Here is a 26,736-nt window from a genome sequence, read left to right on the forward strand (position 1 = left end):
CACCCTCCCCTCTACCTATTGCCTCCATTATTGCACTGCAGTGTAAACACTTTAAACCAGTTTTTATAATGGTATTTATTTATTCATGCGCATTTTATTCCATATCTATACTTTAAGCTCTAACTTTATTTTTATATAATTCTTTGTTCTTTATGATTTTTGAATGTTATTGTTTCTGTTGCGTTTTGTGCCCTGACCAGCACACCATTGCAAATTCCTAATACATGTAAATGTACATGGTGAATAAAGTTGACCCTTGACCCTTCGGACTCCTGTATTTCCTCCCGAACTGTAGTAATGAGAAGAAGAAGTCGTGAGTTCTTCCATGAGGATCTGTGACAATCAACTTAATTCCAAAGTACGCCAAAGCCGTATGGCTGTTTTGGTGTGAGCTATGAGGTCACCAGTTCCTTCTCCTGCAGTCCTCAAGTCCTCCTTGTTGACAGTGACAGGTATCAAGTCCTCAGATTAGCATATCAAGTGACTCCTACTGGCTCCTCCAACACTGCAAGGTGTCAGTTCGGATGTCTCTGATAGGGAGAGAACTCAGAGTTCAGAGCAGTATTACTAAGACAAACTAACACAAGCTAATGGAACTCAGCAGTTCGGGTACCATCTGGGAAAAGGATTAAGTAGCCAATGATGGGTCTCGGCCCAAAACGCCGACTCCTTATTCCTTTCCAAGAAGCTGCCTGATTCGCTGATTTCCTCCAGCATTTTGTGTGTGTTGCTCTGGATTTCCAGCATCTACAGACTTTTATTTTTTATCTTATAACACCAGGTAATTAATTTTCAGTCAGCTTGAACTTCCTCAGCCAAGTAAAACAAACATTCAGGTTTATCTCTTTGTTGTATACTGCTAATAACTACTATTTTATCTCAATATATGTACAAGGGAGTGTGTTAGTGTGTTAGTACACTGACAAAACAGTATGGAAGTTACTGATTATTTTAATTAGTAATTGGTTTATTAAAGATTAGATAAAGATTAACATTATTTGTCACATGTACAGAATAGAGGGACGTCCCTTTAGAACAGAGATGAGAGGAACTTCTTTAACCAGAAGAAGTGGTGGATTTGTGGAATTCATTGCCACAGACTTGTGTATATTTAAAGAGGAGGTTTATAGGTTCTTGATTAATAAGGGTGTCAAAGGTTATGGAGAGAAGATAGGAGAATGAGGTTAAGAAGGATAATAAATCAGCCTAAGTGGAATAGTGGAGCAGACTCAATAGGCCAAATGGCCTAATTCTGCTCCAATGTCCTATGTTCTTATGGTCTTACATCTAAACATCATTTATGTCAAATCAAATCAGCAAGGATTGTGCTGGGGGCAGCCCACAAGTGTCGCCGTGCTTTAAGCACCAACATAGCATGCTCACAACTCATTAACCCTGAACCGTACATCTTTGGAATGTGGGAAGAAACCAGAGCACCAAGAGGAAACCCATGCAGTCACAGAGAGAATGGACAAACTCCCTACAGACAATAGCAGGAATCAGTGATCAAGGGTGCTGCAATGTGATTGCTCTAACTGCCACTCGAGTGCTTTGTCATGTATACTAAGATACAGTGACGAGCTCTTATTTCCAGACAGATTATTTCTTAGGTAAGAACTTCAAGGCAGTACAAAAGGAAACGAAATGAGAATGCAGAATGTATAATGTTACGGTTTTGGATAAGCACACTGAAAGTAGACAAATAAAGTGCTCACACGAGGAAATCTGCAGGTGCTGGAATTTCAAGCAACACACATCAAAGTTGCTGGTGAACGCAGCAGGCCAGGCAGCATCTCTAGGAAGAGGTACAGTCGATGCTTCAGGCCGAGACCCTTTGTCAGGACTAACTGAAGGAAGAGCTAGTAAGAGATTTGAAAGTGGGAGCGGAGATCCAAAATGATAGGAGAAGACAGGAGGGGGAGGGATGGAGGCAAGAGCTGGACAGTTGATTGGCAAAAGGGATTTGAGAGGATTATGGGACAGGAGGCCCAGGGAGAAAGAAAAGGGGGAGGGAAAACCCAGAGGATGGGCAAGGAGTATAGTGAGAGGAACAGAGGGAGAAAAAGGAGAGAGAGAGAAAAAGAATGTGTGTATATAAATAAATAACGGATGGGGTACCAGGGAGAGGTGGGGCATTAGCGGAAGTTTGAGAAGTTTGAGAATAAAGTGCTCAGGTCATTATGAAGTAAGGTTTTTTTTACGCAGAAAGTGGTGAGTGCGTGGAACACATTGCTGGGTGTGGTAGTAGTAGGCACATGGATGATGGAAAAATGGAGGGAATGGCTAGATTAACCTTAGAGTAGGTTATAAGGTCAACATAACAGTGTGGGCCAGAGGGCCTGTAATGTGGCGTTGTAGCAGTGTGCTACACACAGCGCTAGAATAACGACACGTAGTCGGTGAGTTGTAGTTGCGAAAAAAGAGGTTTATTCAAACTCTGCGGCCTCCTTTAAAGCCTTCCCGTTCCCTCCCTCCCCGGGCGGGACATATTTGCAGACCCTTCCCGCGCGCGTGTTTTTCCCCCTGCTGGTGAAGATGGCCTGGCGCCCTTTTTGGGGCCGGCCTCTCTGCCGGCACGTGCCGTTTTTGTGAGCCGGTTCGAGTGCGCTGGAAAGTGGGTTGCCACATAACCCCTCCCCCAGCACCGGCGATATATCCCCCAATGTCCACAGTCTGGATCGGCCTCTGTTTGGAAGGTCCGCGGCGCCTGAGCCTGGACCAGTGGCACCAAGTCCACATGGGCCGGTTTGAGTCGATCCACTGTGAAAACCTCCTCTCTCCCCCCAATGTCCAGCACGAACATGGACCCATTGTTCCTGATCACCTTAAACGGTCCCTCGTAGGGCCGCTGTATCGGTGCCCGGTGTCCGCCCCGTCGTACAAAAAGAAACTTACAGTTCTGCAGGTCTTTGGGGACGCAGGTCGGGCTCTGTCCGTGCTGTGAAGTGGGTATGGGGGCCAGGTTACCGAGCCTCTCCCGTAGTCTGTCCAGGACTGCTGCAGGTTCCTCCTCTTGCCCCCTTGGGGCTGGTATGAACTCTCCTGGGACGTCCAGGGGCGCGCCGTTCACCAACTCGGCCGACGAGGTGTGCAGATCCTCCTTGGGTGCCGTGCGGATTCCGAGCAAGACCCAGGGAAGCTCGTCCACCCAGTTAGGCCCTTCCAGGCGGGCGATGAGAGCCGATTTCAGGTGACGGTGGAAACGCTCCACTAGTCCGTTCGACTGTGGGTGGTAGGCAGTTGTGTGGTGTAGCTGTGTTCCTAAAAGGCTGGCCATAGCCGACCACAGGCTGGAGGTGAACTGGGCGCCCCTGTCGGAGGTAATGTGGGCCGGTACCCCGAAGCGGGCTACCCAGGTTGCGAGCAGTGCTCAGGCGCAGGATTCGGAGGTGGTGTCGGTGAGCGGGACTGCCTCTGGCCATCTGGTGAACCGGTCTACGATAGTTAGGAGGAACCGCGCTCCTCATGACACTGGTAGGGGCCCCACAATATCCACATGAATGTGGTCGAACCTCCGGCGGGTGGGTTTGAACCGCTGCGGCGGAGCCTTGGTGTGCCGCTGAACCTTGGCTGTTTGGCACTGCATGCACGTTTTGGCCCATTCACTGACCTGTTTACGAAGTCCATGCCACACGAACCTGCTGGCGACCAGCCGGACGGTTGTCCTGATGGAGGAGTGCGCTAAGTTGTGAATGGACTCGAAAACCCGCCGGTGCCAGGCTGCCGGGACGACGGGGTGGGGTTGGCCGGTAGCTACGTCACATAGTAGGGTCCTCTCACCTGGGCCTACAGGGAGGTCTTGGAGCTGTAAACCAGAGACTGCAATCCTGTAACTGGGGATCTCAGCGTCTGCCTGCTGTGCCTCTGCCAGCGCTGCATAGTCCACCCCCTGGGACATGGCCCGTATGGTAGGTCTGGATAGTGCGTCCGCCACGATGTTGTCTTTTCCCGAGACATGCCGGATGTCCGTCGTGTACTCGGAGATGTAGGACAGATGTCGCTGCTGGCGGGATGACCAGGGGTCGGACTCCTTAGTGAACGCAAAGGTAAGCAGTTTGTGGTCTGTGAACGCGGTGAAGGGCCTACCTTCTAAGTAGTATCTGAAATGCCGGATTGCCAGGTATAGTGCCAATAGCTCCTGGTCGAAAGCACTGTATTTGAGTTCGGGTGGTTGTAGGTGTTTGCTGAAGAACGCCAGGGGTTGCCAGTGACCCTCGATGAGTTGTTCCAGCACTCCACCGACTGCTGTGTTGGATGTCCACCGTGAGGGCAGTAGGAACATCCGTTCTGGGGTGCACTAGCATCGCGGCGTTTGCCAAGGCTTCTTTGGTTTTAACGAAAGCGGTTGCGGCCTCTTCGTCCCAGGTAATGTCCTTGCCCTTACCCGACATCAGGGTGAACAGGGGGCGCATGGTTCGGGCTGCTGAGGGGAGGAAACGGTGGTAGAAATTCACCATACCCACAAATTCCTGCAGGCCTTGGATTGTGTTGGGTCGGGGGAAGTGGCGGACCGCGTCTACCTTGGCGGGCAGCGGGGTTGCCCCGTCTTTAGTAATCCTGTGGCCCAGGAAGTCGATAGTGTTGAGTCTGAAATGGCATTTGGCCGGGTTGATTGTAAGGCCGAATTCGCTCAGTCAAGCGTAGAGTTGATGGAGGTGGGACAGATGCTTCTGACGACTACTGCTGGCTATGAGGATGTCGTCCAAATAGATGAATGCAAAGTCCAGGTCGCGTCCCACCGCGTCCATTAGCCGCTGGAATGTCTGTGCGGCATTCTTTAGGCCGAACAGCATTCGGAGGAATTCGAAAAGGCCAAACGGGGTGATGAGTGCTGTTTTGGGGATGTCGTCCGGATGTACCAGGATTTGATGGTATCCCTGGACGAGGTCTACCTTGGAAAAGATCCTTGCACCATGTAGGTTTGCTGCAAAGTCTTGAATGTGCGGCACAGGGTAGCGGTCTGGCATTGTAGCCTCGTTCAGTCTGCGGTAGTCACCGCATGGTCTCCAGTCCCCTGTTGCCTTGGGTACCATGTGCAGGGGGGAGGCCCATGGGCTGTCGGACCGTCGTATGATCCCCAATTCCTCCATCTTCTTGAACTCGTCCTTTACCAGTTGGAGCTTGTCTAGGGGAAGCCTTCGAGCACGGGCGTGGAGGGGTGGTCCCTGGGTCGGGATGTGGTGCTGTACTCCGTGTCTGGGCATGGCTGCCGTGAACTGCGGTGTCAGTACTGATGGGAAATCCGCCAGGACCCTGGTGAATTCATCGTCGGACAGCGTGATGGAGTCCAGGTGTGGGGCTGGCAACTTGGCTTCAACCAGGGAGAACGTTTGAAAAGTCTTGGCGTGGACTAGTCGCTTCCCTTGCAGGTCGACCAGCAGGGTGTGAGCTCGCAGAAAATCTGCCCCCAGAAGTGGTTGGGCCATGACGGCCAGTGTGAAGTCCCACGTGAACCGGCTGGAGCTGAACTGTAGCCACACCGTGCGGGTGCCGTAGGTTCATATTGTGCTGCCATTTGTGGCCCTCAGGGTGGGTCCCGGTTCTCTGTTGCGGGTGTCGTAACTCGTTAGAGGTAAGACGCTGATCTCCGCTCCAGTGTCGACCAAAAAGCGGCGTCCCAACTGCTTGTCCCAGACATACAGGAGGCTGTCCTGATGGCCAGCCGCTGTAGCCATCAGCAGCAGATGGCCCTGGTGTTTCCCGGGAATTTGCAGGGTGGTCGACAGCAGGGAGCCTCTGTGCCCCACCGCTGGTGGTAGAAGCACCATTGTTCGTTGGGCTCTTCACTCCCGTCGCTGGGTTTTGTAGGCTCTGCTGCCGGGCCTGGTCTGGTCTGTCGTTGGGCACATGGCTTGGTGTTCTGTGCGACGGATGCCCCTCTCTCCTTCTTGGCATTCCACAGCACTTCTGCCCGGGCCGCCACCTCCTGGGGGTCGCTGAAATCTGCGTCGGACAGCAGCAGGCATATGTCCTTGGGCAGTTACTCTAGGAACGCCTGCTCAAACATGAGGCAGGGTTTGTGTCCTTCAGCCAGGGCCAGCATTTCGTTCATTAATGCCGACGGCGGCCTGTCTCCCAAACCATCCAGGTGCAGTAAGCGGGCAGCTCGCTCGCACCGTGAGAGTCCAAAAGTCCTTATGAGCAGGGCTTTGAATGCTGTGTATGTGCTGTCCTCCGGGGGCGACTGTATAAATTCCTCAACTTGTGTAGCTGTCTCCTGGTTGAGGGAGCTCACCGGGCGGGACTGCTGTGGGGAATGCATATTCGCAGACCCTTCCCGCGCGCAGGATTTTCCCCCTGCTGGTGAAGATGGCCTGGCGCCCTTTTTGGGGCCGGCCTCTCTGCCGGCGCGTGCTGTTTTGTGAGCCGGTTTGAGTGCGCTGGAAAGTGGGTCACCACAGTGTGTTGTTCCATGTTCTACGCAGTAGATTGAAGATCAAGAGTTTATCTTTGAATTGGTTTATTATTGTCACATGTGCCAAGGTAAGTGCCATCCATACAGATCACTTCATTGCATCAGTACATTGAGGTTACAGAAAATAGCAGAATGAAGAATATAACCTTACATTTACAGAGAAAGTGCAGAGCAGGCAGACAATAAGGTGCAAGTGCCATGACAAGGATAGACCGTGATGTTAAGATTCCATCTTATCGGACTAGAGGATCATTCTTCTAGCAGTTGTATAGAAGCTGACCTTAAGCCAGGGAGTACAGGCTGTCAAGATGATTAGAGTGGATGGGGTCTTTCATTACGTTGGCTGCTTTACTGAGGCAGCAGGAACTGTAAACAGTCAAAGGATGGGAGGCTGCTTTGCCCAATGGAATGGGCTGTGTTCACAACCCTATAGGTCCAGAAAGTTCATTCACAGTACTTGGCACCACCATTAAGACTTCCTTGAGTTGAGCTTGAGAAGGTAGAAGTGAGATTGTTAAATTTTATTTAGAGATACAGCACAGTAAGGCCATTCCAGCCCAACGAGCCCGTGTTATCCCATGACACCCATCTGACCAACTAACCTACTAACCCTTATGTCATTGGAATCTGGAGCACCCGGAGGGAACACGCGCAGTCACGGAGAGGACACACAACTCCATCAGACAGTGGTGGGAATTGAACCCGAGTTTCTGGTGCTGTAATAACATTAGGGTTTCATGAACTGTGCAGTCTGTGTAGAGAAGGAGTTCCACTGTGTTGTTCAGGAGACAGGTTCAGGTTCTTGATTCTACGACAAGGAAGTAATAGATGATATTTGTATACAGTGTATTTATGGATAAAAGAAAAATGGAAGCTTATGCAGGAGGAAAGTGTTAGATTGATATTGTTTGGTAAAAGTTCAGCGCATCTTGGGCCAAAGTGCCTGCACTGTGCTGTATGATAGGTACAATGGGTAATGTGAGTGTCATCACAGAGTGACAGATTCATTGAGCACTACAGCACAGAAACAAGCTCTTCAGTCCAGTTAGTCTGTGCCAAACCATTATTCTGCCTAGTCCCATTGACCCGTACCTGAATAACACCCCCCATGCCCTCCCATCCAAGTACCCATCCAAACATCTCTTAAATGTTACAAATGAACCCACATCCACCACCTCCACTGGCAATTTGTTCCACACTTACACCACCATCTGAGTGAGGAAGTTCCCTCAGGTTCCTCTTCAATATTTCATCTTTTATCCTTAACCTATGACCTCTAATTCGAGTCTCACCCATCCTCAATGGAAAAAAAGCCTACTTGCATTTACCCTGTCTGTACCTCACATAATTTTGTATACCCTGATTAAATCTCCCCTCACCACTCCGGAAATAACTTCCAACGGTATTAGGTTATGGTGTCTTTGACATCTTGAATATTCCTCCAGTGCACACCTATAGATGGTCAGTTCTTCCGAAACCCTCAGCTGCACCAACCCAATCTATTCAACCTTTGCTACAGCTCAGGTCCTCAAGCCCTGACAACTTCCTTCCTTGTAAACTTTGCATCATTGGAAAGGAATTTAGATACATTGGATTTCCCAGCTGACCTTGTCCTGGAGGGTAGAAATTCCTCGAGATACAGCAGGAGTGATGAACCTGAAAGATTGACTCACTGCTCCCTTCCAGGCTGATACTGAGCCTCTGTTGCAAGAAGCCACTTTTTAAAAGTTGATCAGGGTCAAAGTCAAAGTCGATTTGTTTTCGAAGTATGAATGTGCCACGATATACTACCCTGAGATTCATTTTCTTGCAGGAACTTGCAGGAAAATAAAGAAATATAATGCAATTTATGAAAAATCATACATAAACATAAATAAAGACTGATAAACAACCAATATGCAAAGGCAGAATTTGAGGTCAAACTTTCTCTTTCAGGTGCAAATCTATCAGTTGGAGGAACACAAGATTGAGACTTGGAGAGGTGAGGAGGTTCCTGAGGGATGAGTGCTGAATACTGTGTGTGTGTGTGTGTGTGTGTGTGTGTGTGTGTGTGTGTGTGTGTGTGTGCGCGTGTGAGGGTGTGTGCGTATACACCCACGTGTGGTATGAGTGTGTGGATCTGAGTGAGTGCAAGAATCGCCGAGTGTGTGCGCGTGCTCTGCATGTATGCATGTATGCATGTGAGTGTGTGTGCAAGTGTCTCTGAGTGCATGTGTGCATGTGTGTGAAGGTGGGTGTGTCAATGCATGTTATTGCGTGTGTGTGTGTGTGCGCACGCGCGCATGCACATGCAAATGGGTATGTGTTCCTGAGTGTGTATACATGTGTGTGGGTTTGTGTGTGTGTGTGTGTGTGTGTACACACACAAATGCTGGTCAGTGCCTGTGCTACATGTGAAAGAACGTGTGAGCAAGCTAGTCCATGTCAGAAGTGAGTTCACACACATGTGAGTATATGCCTCTATGTTAAACTTCAATGATTAATTCTGGTCCATGTTAATTTTTACCCAGCATTGCTTGTTTACCTGTTCCTTGAATGTTTATTCCCCACTCTGCTGTCCTAGTCAAAATCCTTCCCTTACACTTAACCTCGACTATGTTGCAGTACAGTTGTCGATGCTTGACTAACCACCACTGAGGAGTGGCCCCATTGTGCACCTATCACGGTACCAGGGACTTCACAGTTCACTCCAAATGGCCCCATATCTGACTGAGCCATGGTCCATCATTGTGTTGATCTTTTTCGGGGGTTGGGGGGGGCGAAGATTTGAAAACTGGAAGCAAGAAGTACGAGTGCTCCATGAGAATAATAAGGCTTAAGTACATCCACACCAAATATCCTTGGCAGCTGTAACCTTGAGAAACATTACAACAAAGGGACGTCACAATGGAACTTTAATGTACCTGAAAATTAAAATCTCACCACCTCCGACAAATTTGCAAGATTCCATCTACCCCAACACCCACTGTTATCCAAGCAATGTGATTATGTAGCTCATCAGTCTCAAAGGCAAACTAAATATATGCTGTTAAAATCTAATTATAACTCAATAATCAAATTCATTTTTATAAAACTATTTGTTTGATTTAACATTCCCCCAGGTAAAAACAGAAATGTTAGAAATACTCAGTAGGTCAGGCAGCATCTGTGGAGATGGACTCAAGGCCAACATTTCAAGTCAATGAGTCTAATCTCTCATTCCATTTTTTTGTACTTTTGGAAGAACTTTCAAAGAGGAGGCATCTCCTATCTCCTTAGCCTATGGGATGTGGATGTTTTTGACAAGGACAAGATTTTTTACACATTCCTAGTGACAGGAACAGTGGATGCAGAACCTAGAGTAAAACGTTAATCCCCTCAAACTTCCTCTGTCATTCATAAAACCACAAGACATAGGAGTAGAATTAGGCCATTCTGCCCATTGAGGCTGCTCCGACATCCTTCTATTCTCAATCTGTGCCCTCTGGTCATAGACTGCTGGAAACATCCTCTCCACGTCCACTCTATCTAGGCCTTACAATATTCGATTGATCATGACTGTACTGATTGTTGGTGTCAACTCTCAATATATTTGGTACATCACCATCCAAGACCACTTGAGAGCGAGAACTACACAGACACCCAGCGTTCTGAGACAAGCATTGCATCCCATCTGAGTAACACACACAAAATGCTGGAGGAGCTCAGTAGGTCAGGCAGCATCCATGAAGAGGAATAAAGAGTCAACGTTTTGGGCCGAGACGTTTCATCAGCATCCCACATGTCCTTATCAGTTACTGCAATGCTAATTGCCTTTGAAAAGAAAGGTTGAGCTGTTTTCTTGAGCGGGGCTTGTACATTGAACATTAGGCCCTTTAACCACAATCTTGTATCAACATTTTAACTTACTCTAAGATCCATCTAGCCTTCCCTCCTACATAGCGCTCAGTTTTTCTTTTGGTCTTATAAATAGAACAAGAAAATGGAATGCATCAAAAATTATGGCTATTTGAAATGACTTGGATCACAGGTCACTGCATTGAGTAAACTTCATGAACGTTGCTTTTCCGTTCAGATGAAGCTGGTTCAGTTGAATGATTTCACTTTCCCCTTCTCTCTAGAGATTTACTTACAAGGTTCCTTTAAGAAACTGGTCAGTATCTCACCGAATGACAGGTAAAATGATTATTCTGTGTGATTGGGATGGGTTTTATTGTGGACAAATAGTGAATTCTGTAAACATTTCTCTCTATTCATTCTTGGGCATAGATGTAACAAATGCAAAAAGGTTGGTGTTGATGTGAAGAGCCAAAGAAATTATTTTGATACAGCATGACTTAATGATTCTGAGGTTCTCATGGGATGAAGATATCACTCTAAGGGAGGAACATACACAAAATGCTGGAGGAACTCAACAGGCCAGGCAGCATCTATGGGAAGGAACAAACAGTCAATGTTTCGGGCTGAGATCGGGGGGTCTTAATGAAGGGTCTCAGCCAAATCATCAACTCTTTGTCCCTTTCCATAGATGCTGCCTGACCTGTTGAGTTCCTACAGCATTTTTTATGTGTTACACTGAGGGAGCATTTTAACAGCCTTTTTATTTGGGAGTATGGTTGTGAACCATCACCTTTTTGAACCACAGCAGTCCTTGATGTGAAGATCCTCCCACATGATTGTAAGGGTGGGAATCTCAATGGGGATGAGGGACCTGTAATATATTTCATGACTTAAATTGGGAATTTAGCTTATTATTGTCACACACACTGAGGGGAAGAAGTTAAGTTTGTATGCCATCCCTACAGACTCATATTGTCCCAAAAGTACATCGAGATAGTACAAGGGAAATGAGCAACAGAATGCAGAATAAAGTGTTACAGTTACAGAGAAAGTGCAGAGCAGGTAGCCAGTAAGTAACAAGGCCATAACAAGATAGATCACGAGCTGGGAAGTGCATCTCTTGCACTAGGGGAATGTTCGATCAAGAATGAAAGATCAGCTTTATTCACCATATACATTTACATGTATTAGGAATTTAGTGTGGTCTGTTGGTCAGGGTGCGACATGCGACAAAGACAACATTCAACAGTGATAAAGAATCATATAAAAATAATTGTATATAAATAAAAATGTTAATAAAGTTAGAGGTTAAAGGATGAATATGGAATAAAAGGTACATGAATAGACTGAGACGGAAGCTGTCCTACATGCTTGGAGGACAATTTGGGAAGTGGTGGTGTCCCACTACTCCCAAAGCCCTTGACTTGGCAGTTTTGGGAGGTGCAGGTAGAGTAGTTCTGGAGAATAATGACATCTTCCTGAAGGTCTGCGCTGTACCCACATTGCACGACTGAAGGTAGTGGACATTTAGGCCATGGGATTTGAGGATGTTTTTTCGGGAAGAAGCTGATACTGTAGGAAGATTGAGGGACAGAGTCTGGTTGGAATCCACATTGAAAGAAAAGCCTTTTAAAACCTCAACAACACACAAAAAATGCAGGAAGAACCCGTTAGGTTAGGCAGCATATATAGAAATGAGTAAACAAACGATGTTTCGGGCTGCGTCCCTTCATCAGGACTGGAAAGGTAGGAGGAAGAAACCAGACATTTAAAACCTCATCAAGATATCAAAGCACCTTGTAGCCAAACTAGTAATTCAGGTCGCCACCATGCAGGATGAGACATTCAATTTACACTCAGATAAAGATAAAAATTAAGATTAGCTTTATTTCTCAGACGTACTTTGAAACATACAGTGCATTATTTGTGTCAAATCAAATCAACAAGGTTTATGTTCAGAGCAGCCCTCTAGTGTCAACTTGCTTCCAGCACATATAAAGCATTCCCACAGCTCCCTACCCATAACCAGGATGTCTTTGGAATGTAGGAGGAAACTGGAGCACTTGGAGGAAATCCACATGGTCATGGGGAGAGTGTACAAACTCCTTACAGACCGCAGTGGGAATCGATCCCCTATCTTCTGATGCCGGCGCTGCAAAGTGTGACGCTAACCGCTACTCTACAGTGCCACCTGCAGTTCACAAGGCACATGGCACCCTGGTGAATTTCAAAACTGGCTTGCCCAGCGAAGGTGGAGAGTAATGGTGGAAGGCTGTTATTCTGGCTGGGGGCCAGTGAACAGCGATGTTCCACAAGGACCACTGCCAACTGCTGGGACCTCTGTTGTGTGTGAGAATGCTGGAGGAACTCAGCAGGCCGAGCAACATCTACGGAAAAGAGTACAGTCGAGGTTTCCGGCTGAGACCCTTCATGAAGTCCTGATGAATGGTCTCAGCACAAAACATGGACTGCACTCATTACAGCAGGCCTGGCCTGCTGAGTTCCTCCAGCATTTTGTGTGTTGCTTCGATTTCCAGCATCCGCAGATTTTCTCTTGCTTGTGATTAGTCCATGGTTAGTGTGGTAGACCCCTTAATAACACAGAGGTATAGAGGGATCTTGAGATCCAGGTACATAATTCACTAAAAATGTCTATGCAAGTGAAAAGGTAGTGAGGAAGGTGTATTGTATAGTAAAACTTGCCTTCATTGGTCAGGATATTGAATGTAAGAGTAATGAAGTCATGTTGCAGTTGTATAAAACTTCAGTCAGACCACACTTAAAGTATTGTGTGCAGTCTGGACCCCACACGCCCCCTATAATAGGAAGGATGTGAAGACTGTGAGAGGTTCACTAAGATGCTGCCTGGATTAGAGGGTGTGAGCTGTAAGGACAGGCTGGACAGACTTGGGCTGGTCTCCCTAGAGCACCAGCGACTGATAGGGGACCTGACAGAGCATTTAAGATTATGATAGGCATAGATAGAGTAGACAGTCAGGGTAGAAATGACAAACACCAGAGGACGTGCTGTTAGGGCTGGAGGAGGGAAGCTTAAAGATGATGTCGGGCACAGGTTGTTTTTACGCAAGGCGTGGGAGATGCCTGGAACTTAGGTTACCAGGAGTAGCAGTGGAAGCAGGCAGTTTGATAGACACACGAATATGAACGGAAAGGAGATATGTGAAAAATACACAGCAGGGGGACATTTAGCATAAATCGGCATCAAGAGGGCCATAAGAGATTCTGCAGATGCTGGAAATCTTGAGGAGCACTCAAAATGCTGACGAAACGCAATAGGTCAGGCAGTATCTACGAAGGGTAATTAGCAGTTGACATTTTGGACTGAGACCCTTCATCAGGACTGGAATGGAAGGGGGAAGATGCCAGAATAAGAAGGTGGTGCGGAGTGGGGGTGAAGGAGTACATGCTGATAGGTGAGACCAAGTGAGGGGGAAGGTGAGCGGATGGGGGAGGGGGGATAAAGTAGGAAACTGGGAGGGGATTGGTGGAAGAGGTAAAGGGCTGAAGAAGAAGGACTCTGATAGGAGAGGAGAGTGGACCATGGGAGAAAGGGAAGGAGGAGGAGGGGAACCAGAGGGAGGTGATGGGTAGGTGAGGAGAAGAGAAGAGGTAAAGGGGTGGAAAAAAAGAGAAGGGGATGGTGTGAGAAATAATTGGAAGAGTACAAAATCAATGTTCCTGCTGTCAGGTTAAAGGCTACGCAGACGGAATATGAAGTTTTGCTCCTCCACCCCGGCTGTGGCCTCGCTGTGGCAGTACTAGAGAACATGGGTCAATATGTCAGCCTGCAAATGGGAAGTCAAATTAAAATAGGTAGCCAGTGGGAAATCCCACCTCTCATGCCGGATGGAGCAAAGGTGCTCGACAAGCGCTCTGCTTTATGTTCTATGCAATGGCTATAGTTTAAATGGGCATCTCCTTTGGTGTCAGCAGTTGAGCTAAAGGACCTGTTTCTGTGCTGTATGTCTCTACATATAGATGAGTGGGGTGCATGTGATGGTCTGGGAGGGGGAGCACCTCTGGTGAAGGGGCTTCGTGTCTGTTCTGGGGCAGCGCACTCACTTTAGCCCCCACCGGACACTCAGCTCTCACCTGTGGCTCCAAGTGGCTGTTTGCATGCGACAGCAGCTACCACACTACTTTGACAAGCAAGGCTAAGGAAGGTGAGGGTGGCCAGTGGACCTCATGGCCTGGTGAGATAGGAACTTGCCTGTCCTAGCCTGTGAAGTCAACTCCAACAGACTGGGTGGATGAGATCAGCAGTGAGATCCAGCCCCCAGGAAGGTGGTTCTGCAACGCTCCGTGTAGAGCAAAGGGCATGACAAGGCACAGAATAAGTCATGGTCATCCACTGGAACCAAGGAAGTCCCCAGTTTGTGATGAGGACTCGTAAACCTAGACCCAGACTTCCGAGCTCAAGAGAATGGAACTACCCCAGAGCAATGGCTTTTCCACTTATAAAGTCCCTCCCGTACGGGTCTCCTGTCATTGTTGGATACAAAGGACAACCAAGATCTACTGGGTCGTGTTTCATTCATCACTTGAGAATTAGCACTCCAGGGAGTCGAGTATGCTCCCCTGTGCCACATTGGAGTACCTTGGTCAGGAGGGGGATTCGAACCTGTGGACTCTGGCCTCAGAGGTGAGAGTGATACTACCTGACCGGTAGCTGGTCTTGTGCTGGGGTACTCCTGGCAGAGCACCGCAGTTCACTTTTATTTGTATCTGCACAATTTGTCTTCTTTTGCACATTGGTTGTTCGTCAGTCTTTGTTTATGTGCAGTTTCTCATAAATGCTTTTGTATTTATTTTACTGTAAAAGCCTGCAAGAAAATGAATATCAAGGTAGTAGTAAGGCATCCGTTAGTCTTGTGAGACCATGGATCTGCACCTGGAAAGTCTTCACTCTCCAGGGCGCAGGCCTGGGCAAGGTTGTATGGAAGACCGGCAGTTGCCCATGCTGCAAGTCTCCCCTCTCCACGACACCGATGCTGTCCAAGGGAAGAGTAAGGGCCGATACAGCTTGGCACCAGTGACGTCACAGTACAATGTGTGGTTAAGTGCCCTGTTCAAAGACACAACACGTTGCCTCGGCTGGGGCTCGAACTCACGACCTTCAGGTTGCTAGTCGAATGTCTTAACCACTTGGCCTTGTGCCCACATCACGGTAGTAGGTGGTAACATATGTGTACATTGATAATAAATTTACCTTGAACTTGAGCTCAGTACAGACAGCGCAGCAGCACGGGGTTAGCATAACTCTAACACGGCGCCAGCGACGCAGGTTCAAATCCACTGCTGTCTGGAGGTAACTTGGATTTCCTCCTTGTGACTGCATGCACTTGTCTGGGTGCCCCTGTTTTCTCCCAGACTCCAAAGACGACGGGTTAGTCAGTAATTTAGTCACATGGGTGTAATTGGGTGGCGTGGGTTCGCTGGGCCAGAAGGGCCTGTTACCATGCTGGTTTTCTAAATAAAAGTAACAAAGACGTTCTGAAAGGCCCGTGGTTTACTGCTGTCTGATCTGATTTTGTCCGCTTTGTCTTTATTCCCTATCTACAGCCTATTTGATGCCGTTTACTCCTTAATTAAGAATAAAATTCATCGACTGCCGGTGATCGACCCTGTATCTGGCAACGTGCTTTATATCTTGACGCACAAACGCATCCTGAAGTACTTCCACCTTTTTGTGAGTCTCCCCTGCACTATGTATAAAAACAAATGTGTGCGCCTCGGCCTGTTCATTGCCTGGAGAAGCTGGGATTGCTCTTCTTAGATGCTTGATAAGTCAAATGGTTATGTTAAATTGTTCCAGTGTAGGTGGGCAGTGGGAGAACTGGAGGTTGTTGTTGAAAAGCCTAGAAAGAGTGGACATAGGGAGTATGTTTCCTAAAGTGGGGGAGTCTGGCACCAGAGGACACAGTCTCTGAATACAAGGACGTCTCTTAGAAGAGAGATGAGGAGAAATTTCTTTAGCCAGAGAGTGGTGGACCAGTGGAATCCATTGTCACTGATGGCTGAGGAGTCCAGGCATTTGTTGTATAGGGAGAAGCAGGAGAATGGGGTTGAGAGGGATAGAAAAACCAGCCATGATAGAGTGGCAAAGCAGAGTCAATGGGCTGAAATTCCTATTCTGCACCTATGCCTTACTGTCTTATGAATAAAGGGCCGGCGAGAGAGATTGGATTTCAGGGGGAATGGGTGGGGGAATGATATTGGTATTGGTATATTATTGTCACATGTACCAAGATATAATGAAAAACTTACCTTGTATACTGTTCATACAAGGTCAGGTCATTACACAGTGCATTGAGGTACAACAAGTGCAGAATAAAGTGTAACAGCTACAGAGAAAGTGCAGTGCAGGCAGACAATAAACTGCAAGATCATAACGAGGTAAATTGTGAGGTCAAGAGTCCATCTTATTATACAAGAGGACCATTCAAGGGTCGGCAGTGGAGTAGAAGCTGTCCTTGAGCCTGATGATACGTGCTTTCAAGAGTTTGTATCTTTTGCCTGATGAGAGAGGGGAGAAGAGAGAATGTCTGGAGTGCGATGGGTCTTAGATTATGTTGGCTGCTTTACTGAAGTAGCAAGAAATGTAGACAGCCATGGTTGCTCTGAGAGCTAGCGTTGGCACGATGTGCTGAATAGCTTCCTCTGAGAGATGGCAGAGAATATTAAGCATGAAGTTAAGTTGAGGTGTTCAGGATCATATCAAAAAGGCAAGGAAAAATGGTTACCAAAGGATATCTGCTGAAGGACCTCAGCAGGCGAGGAGGCGTCTGTGAAAGCAGGGGGATGGTTGCTATTTCTGGTCATGACTCTGCTTTAGATAAACATCAAGATACTCCTTTTTCCATCTTGCATGCTGCCTCACTTGTTAAGTTCCTGCAACAGATTGTTTGTTGCTCTGGATTCCAACATCTACCATCTCTTGCGTCTCCAAGAAAGAATCTAGTTCCATTCTCAGGAACAATCACAAGATTAATAAAGATGTTAAGAACACAAAAGTGATCTCATCCCTTTTAATAACTTTAGTAACCATGGTTAGTTCAACCTGTTATCATCAGTACCATGACCAGCAGTGTACAATGTGACTGAGATCCTTGGTAAAACTATGGCTGCATTCCGTTGGTTGAAGCCCATGGAATCTGTTGGTCATAGATGGTCAACCAGCCAATTGCTGACTAGTTCATGTTCTACCAACTGAGGATCCTAAGTAGTACAGTAGAAATGGACTCATGAATCCAGGGCTGGGGACAGATCATGAGGAATTAGTGGCCCCTATAAATGATCCATTTATCTGATCTGACCTAGTTGGTTTAGAGGTGCCACAACAGAAACCTTTTAATCAACATCAGAAAGCCAAAGACTTGGTTATTGACTGCAGGAGGAAGAAGGTGGAGGTCCATGAGGCCGTCCTCATTAGGGAATTGGAGGTGGAGAGTGTCTATATCTCCAAGATCTTCGGTGTTAACGTTTCAGAGGAACTGTCCTGACACATGCACAGAGGTGTCATCATAAAGAAGGCATGACCGCACCTCTTCTTTTTTTAGAAGTTTGCATTGATTCATCATGTCACCAAAAACATTCAACAAATTTCTATAGATGCAGAATATCCGAAATCGCTGCATCAAAGCCTGGCATGGAAGCACCAACGTCCAGGAATAGAGAAGTTATGATAGTGGTAGATACAGCCCAGTCCATTACAGACGAAGCCCTCCCCACCACTGAGCATATTTACATGGAGAGCTGACACAAGAAAGCAGCATCCATCGTCAAGGACCCCAAGCTCTTTTTTCATCACTACCATAGGGCAGAAAGTTTAGAAGTCCCAGACCACCAGATTCCGAAATAGTTATTACAGCCATCAGGCCCCTGAACCAGTGTGGATAACTTCAGTCACCACTACTCTGAACTGATTCTACACCTACAGATTGCTTTCAAGGACTCTTTACAGCACATGTTCTCCTGTACCTATAAAGAGGCCACTGAGTTTGTGATCTTCTGCTGCTGTAGTCTATCCACTTCAAGGTTCAACATATTGTGCATTCAGATATGCTCGTCTACACACCACTGTTGTAACACATGGTCACCTACCTGTCAGCTTGTGCCAGTCTGGACCCTCTCCTCTACCTCCCTCATTAACAAGGCATTTTTGCCTCCAGGTCTACCACTCACTTGATGTTTTTTCATTTTTGCACTATTCTCTATAAACTCAAGACCTTTGTGTGTGAAAATCCCAGGAGATCACCAGTTTCTGAAGTACTCAAACCACGAAGAATCGCATTTCTTCGCCATTCTGATGTTTGGTCTGAACAACAATTGAACCCCTTGACCATGTCTGCATGCTTTTATTCATTGAGTTGCTGCCACATGATTGGCTGATTAGATTACAGTATTTGCATTAATGAGCAGCTGTACAGGTGTAGCTGATAAAGTGGCCACTGAGTGTATGTGTACTTTGAAAATAAGTTCCACTTTGACTTTGACCTTGATCTTTCCATGTCTGCAATTACTCTCAGGTCTCAAAACTCCCCAAGCCGAGTTTTATGAAGAAGACTCTTAGAGAGCTTGGGATCGGGACGTATGAGAATGTGGCCCTGGTGGAAGAGACGTCAACAGTGTATGAAGCTCTTGGCGTCTTTGTGTCAAGGAGGGTGTCTGCTCTGCCTGTTGTCAATAAGCAGGGTGAGTGAGACCATGGGAACGTGCCAGTGGGATACGGAGCACTCATGGTTAGTCGAGCTGGCAGTTGGCAGTTAGCAAAAGGTGGAGAGCACGGCGGACTGCGATACCTCAAGGTAGAATTAAAGTTCAAAGTAAAACATAGTATCAAAGTATGTACAGCTTACGTCACTGTATACGACCTTGAGATTCATTTTCTTGCAGGCATTTACAGGAAAATAAATAAATACAATAGAATTTGAGAGCAGCTATACATAAACAGAGACTGACAACCAACCAATGTGCAAATAAATAAAGAACATGAGTTGTAGAGCCCTTGAAAGTGAGCCTGTAGGTTGTGGAATAAGTTCACAGTTGTGGTGAGTGAAGTTATCCACACCGGTTCAGGAGGCTAATGGTTGAGAGGTAATAACTGTTCCTGAACCTGGTGGTGTGGGATCTAAGGCTCCTGTACCTCTTTCCTGATGGTAGCAGCATGGCCCTGATGGTGGGGGTCCTTGATGATGGATGCTGCAACGTTGTAAATGTAAATATGCTCAATGGTGGGTAGAGCTTTGATGAACAAGTCTGTATCAACCACCTTCTGCATTCTTTTCTGTTGCTGGGCATTATTCTTTCCATACCAGGCTCCAGTGCAACCAGTCAGGATACTCGCCACTGTCCATCTTGAAGTTTATCAAAGTTTTTGTTGTCATTCCAAATCTACATAAAACTCTAAGAAAGTAAAGACATTGTTGTGCCTTTTTTGTGATGGCACTTAACTGCTGGTCACAGCACAGCTCCTGTGATGTGATAGCGCCAAGGAATTTAAAGTTACTGACCCTCTCCAACTCTGATCCCATAATGATGGACAACCCAGTTTCTTCTTCCTGTAGCTGATAGTCAGCTGGTTTTGCTGACATTGAGTAAAAGGTTGTTGTGGCACCACTGAACCACATTTTTAACTTCTCTCCTATATGCTAATTCATCACCAGCTTTGATCTGGTCAACCGTGGTGTTGCCAGCAAACATGAATACAGCATTGGAGTTGTAGTTAGCCATACAATCATAAGTATAATATGAATAGAGCAGGGGGTAAGCACACAGCCTCAGTGTATCTGCGCTGATGCAGATTGTGGAGAAGACGTTGCCAATCCATAATCCTGAACTAGCATGGATAACTTCACTTATCTTGACTCTGAACTGATTCCACAACCTATTCCTTTCACTCGTAAGGACTCAACAACTCATGTTCTCAGTACCTATTTGTTTATTTATTTATTTATACATAATTTGCCTTCCTTTACACATTGAATGTTTGACAGTCTTTGTTTTTCTATAGGTTTTCATTGATTATATTGTATTTCTTTGTCCTACCATGAATACCTGCAAGAAAACAAATCCCAGGGTTTGTATCTGGTGACATACATGTACTTTGATAATAAATTTATTTTGAACTTGTTATACTTTAGGGACATCCTGTGAGCTGGAAATGCTGTTTTAGGGCAAAGTCCTCCTAGTGGTGGTGTTGTCTCAACATCTGTGATCTTGTTCCATCCAATTTGGAATAAAGGGTCGACATTTTGGGCCAAGACCCTTCATCTGGACTCAAACAGAAGTGTCATCTCTTTATTTCCATCTGTAGATGCTGCCTGACCTGCTGAGTTTCTCCAGCAATTTGTGTGGCTTATTCTGGATTTCCAGCATCTGCAGAATCTCTTGTGTTTATAATATAGATGTGTACTTGATGAGGTAGCATGGATATGGAGGGATGAAGGGCCTGTTCCTGTACTGTCTGGCTGTAGGACTCTGACATATCTGTTTTTCAGGAAGAGTGAACACCTATTTACTTTGTATTTACTTTTTGTTTCAATACAGGTAAAGTGGTGAATCTGTACTCAAGGCTCGATGCCATAGTAAGTACAGTATTTTGCAGCTAAACCAGCAGCGCTGACACTCCGTGTGAAGAGTTCATGGAAGGGTTCAGTGTATTTGCCTGGCACTCTTTCAGTGTACTGAATGGCAAGGTTTTGCATGCTATCCATACAGATCGTTTATTTACATCAGTGCACTGTGGTAGTACCACAGAAACAGGTACTGGACAATTTAAACAATGAATGGAAGGTTGAAACAGGAAACAACAGGAACTCTGCAGATGCTGGAAATTCAAGCAACACACATCAAAGTTGCTGGTGAAACAGGAACTGGATGATTGAAACAGGGACAGGGTGATTGAAATAGGGACTGGATGATTGAAACGGAATAGACGATTGAAACGGACTGGACGATTGAAACAGGGAATAGATGATTGAAACAGGGACTGGACGATTGAAACAGGGAATAGACGATTGAAACAGGGACTGGTCGATTGAAACAGGGACTGGATGAGTGAAACAAGGACAGGACAATTTAAACAGGGACAGGACGATTGAAACGGGGACTGGACAATTGAAACAAGGAATAGACAATTGAAACAGGGACAGGATGATTGAAACAGTTGAAATAGCGACAGGACAGTTGAAACGGGGACAGGATGATTGAAATAGGGATCAGATGATTGAAATAGTTGAAATTGGGACAGGATGATTGAAACAGATTCTAGCTGGTTGAAACAGAGAATGGATAATTGAAACAGGGACAGCATAACTTAAACAGTTCTAGTCTCACCCAACCTCAGTGGAAAACTCCTACATGGATCACCCTGTCTATACACCTCATAATTTTGTATACTGCTATCAAATCTCCCCTCAATCTTGAGTGGTAGAACAGAGGGATCTGGGAATACGGATTCATAATTCCTTGTAAGTGGCATCACAGGCAGAGTTGCACAGAAAGCTTTTGGCACATAGGCCTTCATAAATCAATATACTGAGTACAGGAGTTGAGAAGTTATGTTAAAATTGTATGAGATGTTGGTGAGGCCTAATTTGGAGTATTGCGTCCAGTTTTGGTCACCTAATTGGAGGAAAGATGTAACTAAGATTGAAAGAATGCAGAGAAAGTTTATCAGGATGTTTCTGGGACTTTAGAACCTGAGTAGGATAGGACTATATTCCTTATAGCATAGAAGACTGAGGAGAACCATGACAGCATAGAGGAGCTATAGGTAGGTGGTCATACTGGGGCCTCGTGAGACAGATAAGTAGGTAACAGTCAGGAGAAGGAAGGGCAGGAGTCAGATACTAAAGAGTACCCCAGTAGCTGTCCCCCTTAACAATAAGTACTCCTGTTTGAGTACTGTTGAGGGGGGACAGCCTACCTGGGGGAAGCAACAGTGGTCACACCTCTGGCACAGAGTCTGGCCCTGTGGCTCAGAAGGGTAGGGAAAGGAAGAAGATGGCAGCAGTGATAGGGGACTTTATACTTAGGGGGTCAGACAGGCGATTCTGTAGATGCAGGAAAGAAATGCGGATGGTAGCTTGTCTCCCAGGTGCTAGTGTCTGGGATGTTTCTGATTGTGTCCATGATATCCTGAAGTGGAAAGGAGAACAGCCAGAGGTCGTGGTACATATTGGTACCAACGACATAGGTGGGAAGAGGGAGGAGGTCCTGAAAACAGACTACAGGGTGTTTGGAAGGAAGTTGAGAAGCAGGACCTCAAAGGTGGTAGTCTCGGGATTACTGTCTGTGTCATGGGACAGTGAGATTATGAATAGAATGAGGTGGAGGATTAGCTGAGGGATTGGAGCGGGGGGCAAGGATTCAGATTTCTGGATCATTGGGACCTCTTTTGTGGCAGGTGTGACCTGTACAAAAAGGATGGGTTACACTTGAATCCCAGGGGGACCAATATTCTGATGGGGAGGTTTGCAAAGACAATTGGAGAGAGTTTAAACTAGAATTGCTGGCGGGAGGGGGGGGGGGACCGAACTGAAGTGACGGAGGAAGAGGCAGTTGGCTGACAAATAGGGAAAGCTTGGAAATAGTGCAAGAGGGAGGATAGGCAGGTGGCAGAGAAGGGACGCACTCAGACCGATGGTTTGAGATGTCCACTAGTGCTAACAGAGACAAGGACTGTTGGTTGTAACACAAAGTGACTTGAAGCTGCATCTGGGGTCGGGGGATGGAAGGGAATGTTGTCTGGCTCACCACGGTACCCCTGCTACTGGTGAGCCCCGCCACCCCCTTTTGGCCGAAGGGGGCACGTGGCAAGGAAGTGACCGGACTGGCCACAATATAGACACTCACCCGCCCTCGTTCTCCGATATCGTTCAGCGGGAGAAAGGCGGTTCTGTCCCAGCTGCATGGGTTCCTCTCCCGGGGCGGTGGAAACGGCCGGGCTGGGAGCTACTCGGGGTGCAGGAGGAGGAGAGAGGCTTGTTCTGGTGGGAGTTGGTAATGAGTGCTGAGAAGTGGCCAAAGGTGGTGGATGACCAGTTCTTCCTCTACAGCGCTCCCGGAGACGGTTGTCCAACCTGGTGGCTAGGGAGATCAGGGAATGCAGGCTGTCGGTGCCATCTCTTGCCGCCAACTCGTCTTTCAGCAGGACGCTGAGTCCATTCCAAAACACCCCCTGGAGTGACTCATCTTTCCACCCCAAGTTGATCGCTAACGTCCAGAACACCATGGAATATTCAGCAACACTGCGGGAGCCCTGGCGGAGAATGCGTAGACACTTGGCAGCTTCTTTCCCACGGACGGGGTGGTCAAAGTTCTTTCTCATTTCCGCGATAAAGGTGGCGAAAGAAGAGCAGATATCCGGTTGGTTATCCTAAACTGCTGTGGCCCACGCTAATGCACTTCCTCACAGTAACCCCACGAGATAAGCAATCTTTGGCTTATCTGTGGAGTAAGTTGACAACTGCTGTTCAAACACCGGGGAGCACTGAAGGAGGAAGGCCTGGCACTTCCCCAAATCTCTAGCATAGTGCTCTGGCTCAGGGACGTGAGGCCCTCTGGGTGGGGGTGTTGGTGACATGTGGGGGGCTGCTGCTACAGGCTGTCTGGGCCGGCTAGGCTGGGTTCCAGGAGTGGGTTGAGTGAAATGAGTGGAGACATTGTCCATCTGGTTACTGATCTGCGTGACGTGAGCAGACAGGGAACAGAGGTTCTCCCTGACCTCCTGGAGGAGTTGGACATGCTGTCCCAGTACAGAACCCTGGCTGGCAAGGGTGTTGGTGTCTGCTGGGCCCATGTTGGCCAGATCGTTCTGTCGTGTCGAACGGGTGAACCCAAATGCAGGGCACTGACACGGAGATAGGGTTAGGATGCAAACACGGGCATGAGCGTATCTCGAACCTGACACAAAGTGTTGCTGGAGCTGAACGGCAAACTGAAAGGCAGGCGGCAGGCAACCCTTATCTTGACACGGAGTGTAGAAAGGCAAGCGGAGAGACGGAGTTACACAGGTAAACCTCGGTACTAAAGTAAAGCTGAGGCTACGTCCACACTAGACTGGATGAATCTGTAACTGAAGCTTTTTCTCTTCGTTTTGACCCTCCGTCCACACTGAAACAGCACTTTCCTCCCCTGAAAACAGAGCTTTTCTAAAACACTCTCCAGAATGTTTAAATCTGAAAACGCCGGTTGGGCGTTGTAGTGTGTACAGGGTAAACGGCTATTTTTAAAAACGCTGTCAAGACGTGCTGGAACAGATGGCGGCAGCGCAGCATTTCATTGTTTTTTTGAAAGCAATCCCCACACAACCAAACAATTTCAGAACAGACGGCAACGAGACTGAAGCCAGAAGAATTAGAAATGTACTCACCAAGTACTTTGACCCATAGCTTACTGAATAAATAAATATACTCACTTTGCCCTGTTTTCTATCCTTGCTTGTATGAAGGTGATTTACCTATTTATGCAAGTACTTCTCTGACAATAGATGTGTAACTGCCTAATGTAACGTTGTATGGAAATACAAGATAACACTGATGCAGACGTGTTTTATACATTTAACAAGGTGCTTTATTAATGCAACAGAGTTAGTCAGTTTTTCAATGTTCGTCGTCAGCCGGGTCATACTGTCCGTGAACTCCGTCGGTTGCCTCCATACGCTCCAGTATTTGTTTTTTTTTAGTTTTAAGTCCTCCTGCATGAGAGCCAACAGCTTTCCGTCTTTTGGCAATTTCCTTTTAAGTTTTTCTAGTCTGTAACTGCACAAACGCGCACATTCACAGCGAGATTCGACACCAAACATGTCACTTGTTTTCTGTAGATGTGTCCTGCACATCCCAGTAGGAGGAGATTCGCCCAAATACCCGTTTTAATGTAGACAAAGATATTTTCAAAAAAACTTGGTGTGGACGTCTAACGTTTTTACACGAAGCTGGCGTCTTCAAAATTATCCGGTCTAGTGTAGACGTAGCCTTAGAATACACAATCCTAAGCAGCCGGGAACGTTAATTACCACACTGGCTAAACAACGATCTGGCAACGAGTGGATGCAAAGCCGGGGTTTTATGCTGCAGGTCTTGATGAGAACCAGGTGTACCGCCATCAAAGGGAATTAGGAGAAAAGGGGAATTACCGGTCGGGACCATGACCGTTAGGTGTGTTCAGGAAGATTTCTTGACACAATATATAGATAAGCCTACAAGAGGAGAGGCTGTACTTGATCTGGTATTGGGAAATGAACCTGGTCAGGTGTCAGATCTCTCAGTGGGAGAGCATTTTGGAGATAGTGATCACAGTTCTGTCTCTTTTACCATAGCATTGGAGAGGGATAGGAACAGACAAGTTAGGGAAATGTTTAATTAGACAAAGGGGAATTATGAGACTATCAGGCAGGAACATGGAAGCATAAGTTGGAAACATATGTTCTCAGGCAAACGTACAGAAGAAATGTGGCAAGTGTTCAGGGGATATTTGCATGGAGTTCTGCATAGGTACGTTCCAATGAGACTGGGAAAGGATGGTAGGGTACAGGAATAGTGGTGTACAAAGGCTGTCGTAAATCTAGTCAAGAAGAAAAGAAGAGCTTACGAAAGGTTCAAAAAACTAGGTAATGACAGAGATCTAGAAGATTATAAGGCTAGCAGGAAGGAGTTTAAGGATGAAATAAGGAGAGCCAGAAGGGGCCATGAGAAGGCCCTGGCAGACGGGATTAAGGAAAACCCCAGAGCATTCTACAAGTAGGTGAAGAGCAAGAGGATAAGACGTGAGAGAATAGGACCAATCAACTGTGACAGTGGAAAAGTGTGCATGGAACCGGAGGAGATAGCAGAGGTACTTTGAATACTTTGCTTCAGTATTCACTACAGAAAAGGATCTTGGCGATTATAGGGCTGAAAAGCTTGAGCATGTAGGTGTTAAGGAAGAGAATGTGCTGGAGCTTTTGGAAAGCATCAAGTTGGATAAGTCATTGGGACCAGATGAGATGTACCCCAGGCTACTGTGGGAGGCGAGGGAGGAGATTGCTGAGCCTCTGGCGATGATCTTTGCATCATCAATGGGGACGGGAGAGGTTCCGGAGGACTGAAGGGTTGCAGATGTTGTTCCCTTATTCAAGAAAGGGAGTAGAGATAGCCCAGGAAATTATAGACCAGTGAGTTTTACTTCAGTGGTTGGTAAGTTGGTGGAGAAGATCCTGAAAGGCAGGATTTATGAACAATTGGAGGGGCATAATATGATTAGGAATAATCAGCATGGCTTTGTCAAAGGCAGGTTGTGCCTTACGAGCCTAAACACATTGATGAAGGTAGAGCAGTAGATGTAGTGTATATGGATTTCTGCAAGGCATTTGATAAGGTACACCATGCAAGGCTTATTGATAAAGTAAGGAGGCATGGGATCTAAGGGGACATTGCTTTGTGGATCCAGAACTGGCTTGCCCACAGCCAAAGAGTGGTTGTAGATGCGTCATATTCTGC

At 46.7% G+C, this 26,736-nt stretch overlaps 1 protein-coding gene across 4 annotated transcripts in view; it reads left to right on the plus strand.

The window, feature by feature from the left end:
- Nucleotides 1-26,736, plus strand: part of LOC140199863 (5'-AMP-activated protein kinase subunit gamma-1-like) — a 64,640-nt gene that overhangs the window by 25,420 nt on the left and 12,484 nt on the right. For 3 of the 4 annotated variants that reach the window (XM_072262372.1, XM_072262371.1, XM_072262369.1), the window contains 5 exons: nt 8,351-8,396; nt 10,516-10,570; nt 15,818-15,944; nt 18,784-18,949; nt 20,804-20,841. In XM_072262372.1, the coding sequence (XP_072118473.1) occupies nt 8,351-8,396; nt 10,516-10,570; nt 15,818-15,944; nt 18,784-18,949; nt 20,804-20,841 (432 nt within the window). The remainder of the gene's footprint in view (nt 1-8,350; nt 8,397-10,515; nt 10,571-15,817; nt 15,945-18,783; nt 18,950-20,803; nt 20,842-26,736) is intronic. The other variant, XM_072262373.1, reaches the window with a different exon arrangement.

Source organism: Mobula birostris, chromosome 6 (assembly GCF_030028105.1).
Source record: "Mobula birostris isolate sMobBir1 chromosome 6, sMobBir1.hap1, whole genome shotgun sequence".
NCBI classification, from domain to species: domain Eukaryota; kingdom Metazoa; phylum Chordata; class Chondrichthyes; order Myliobatiformes; family Myliobatidae; genus Mobula; species Mobula birostris.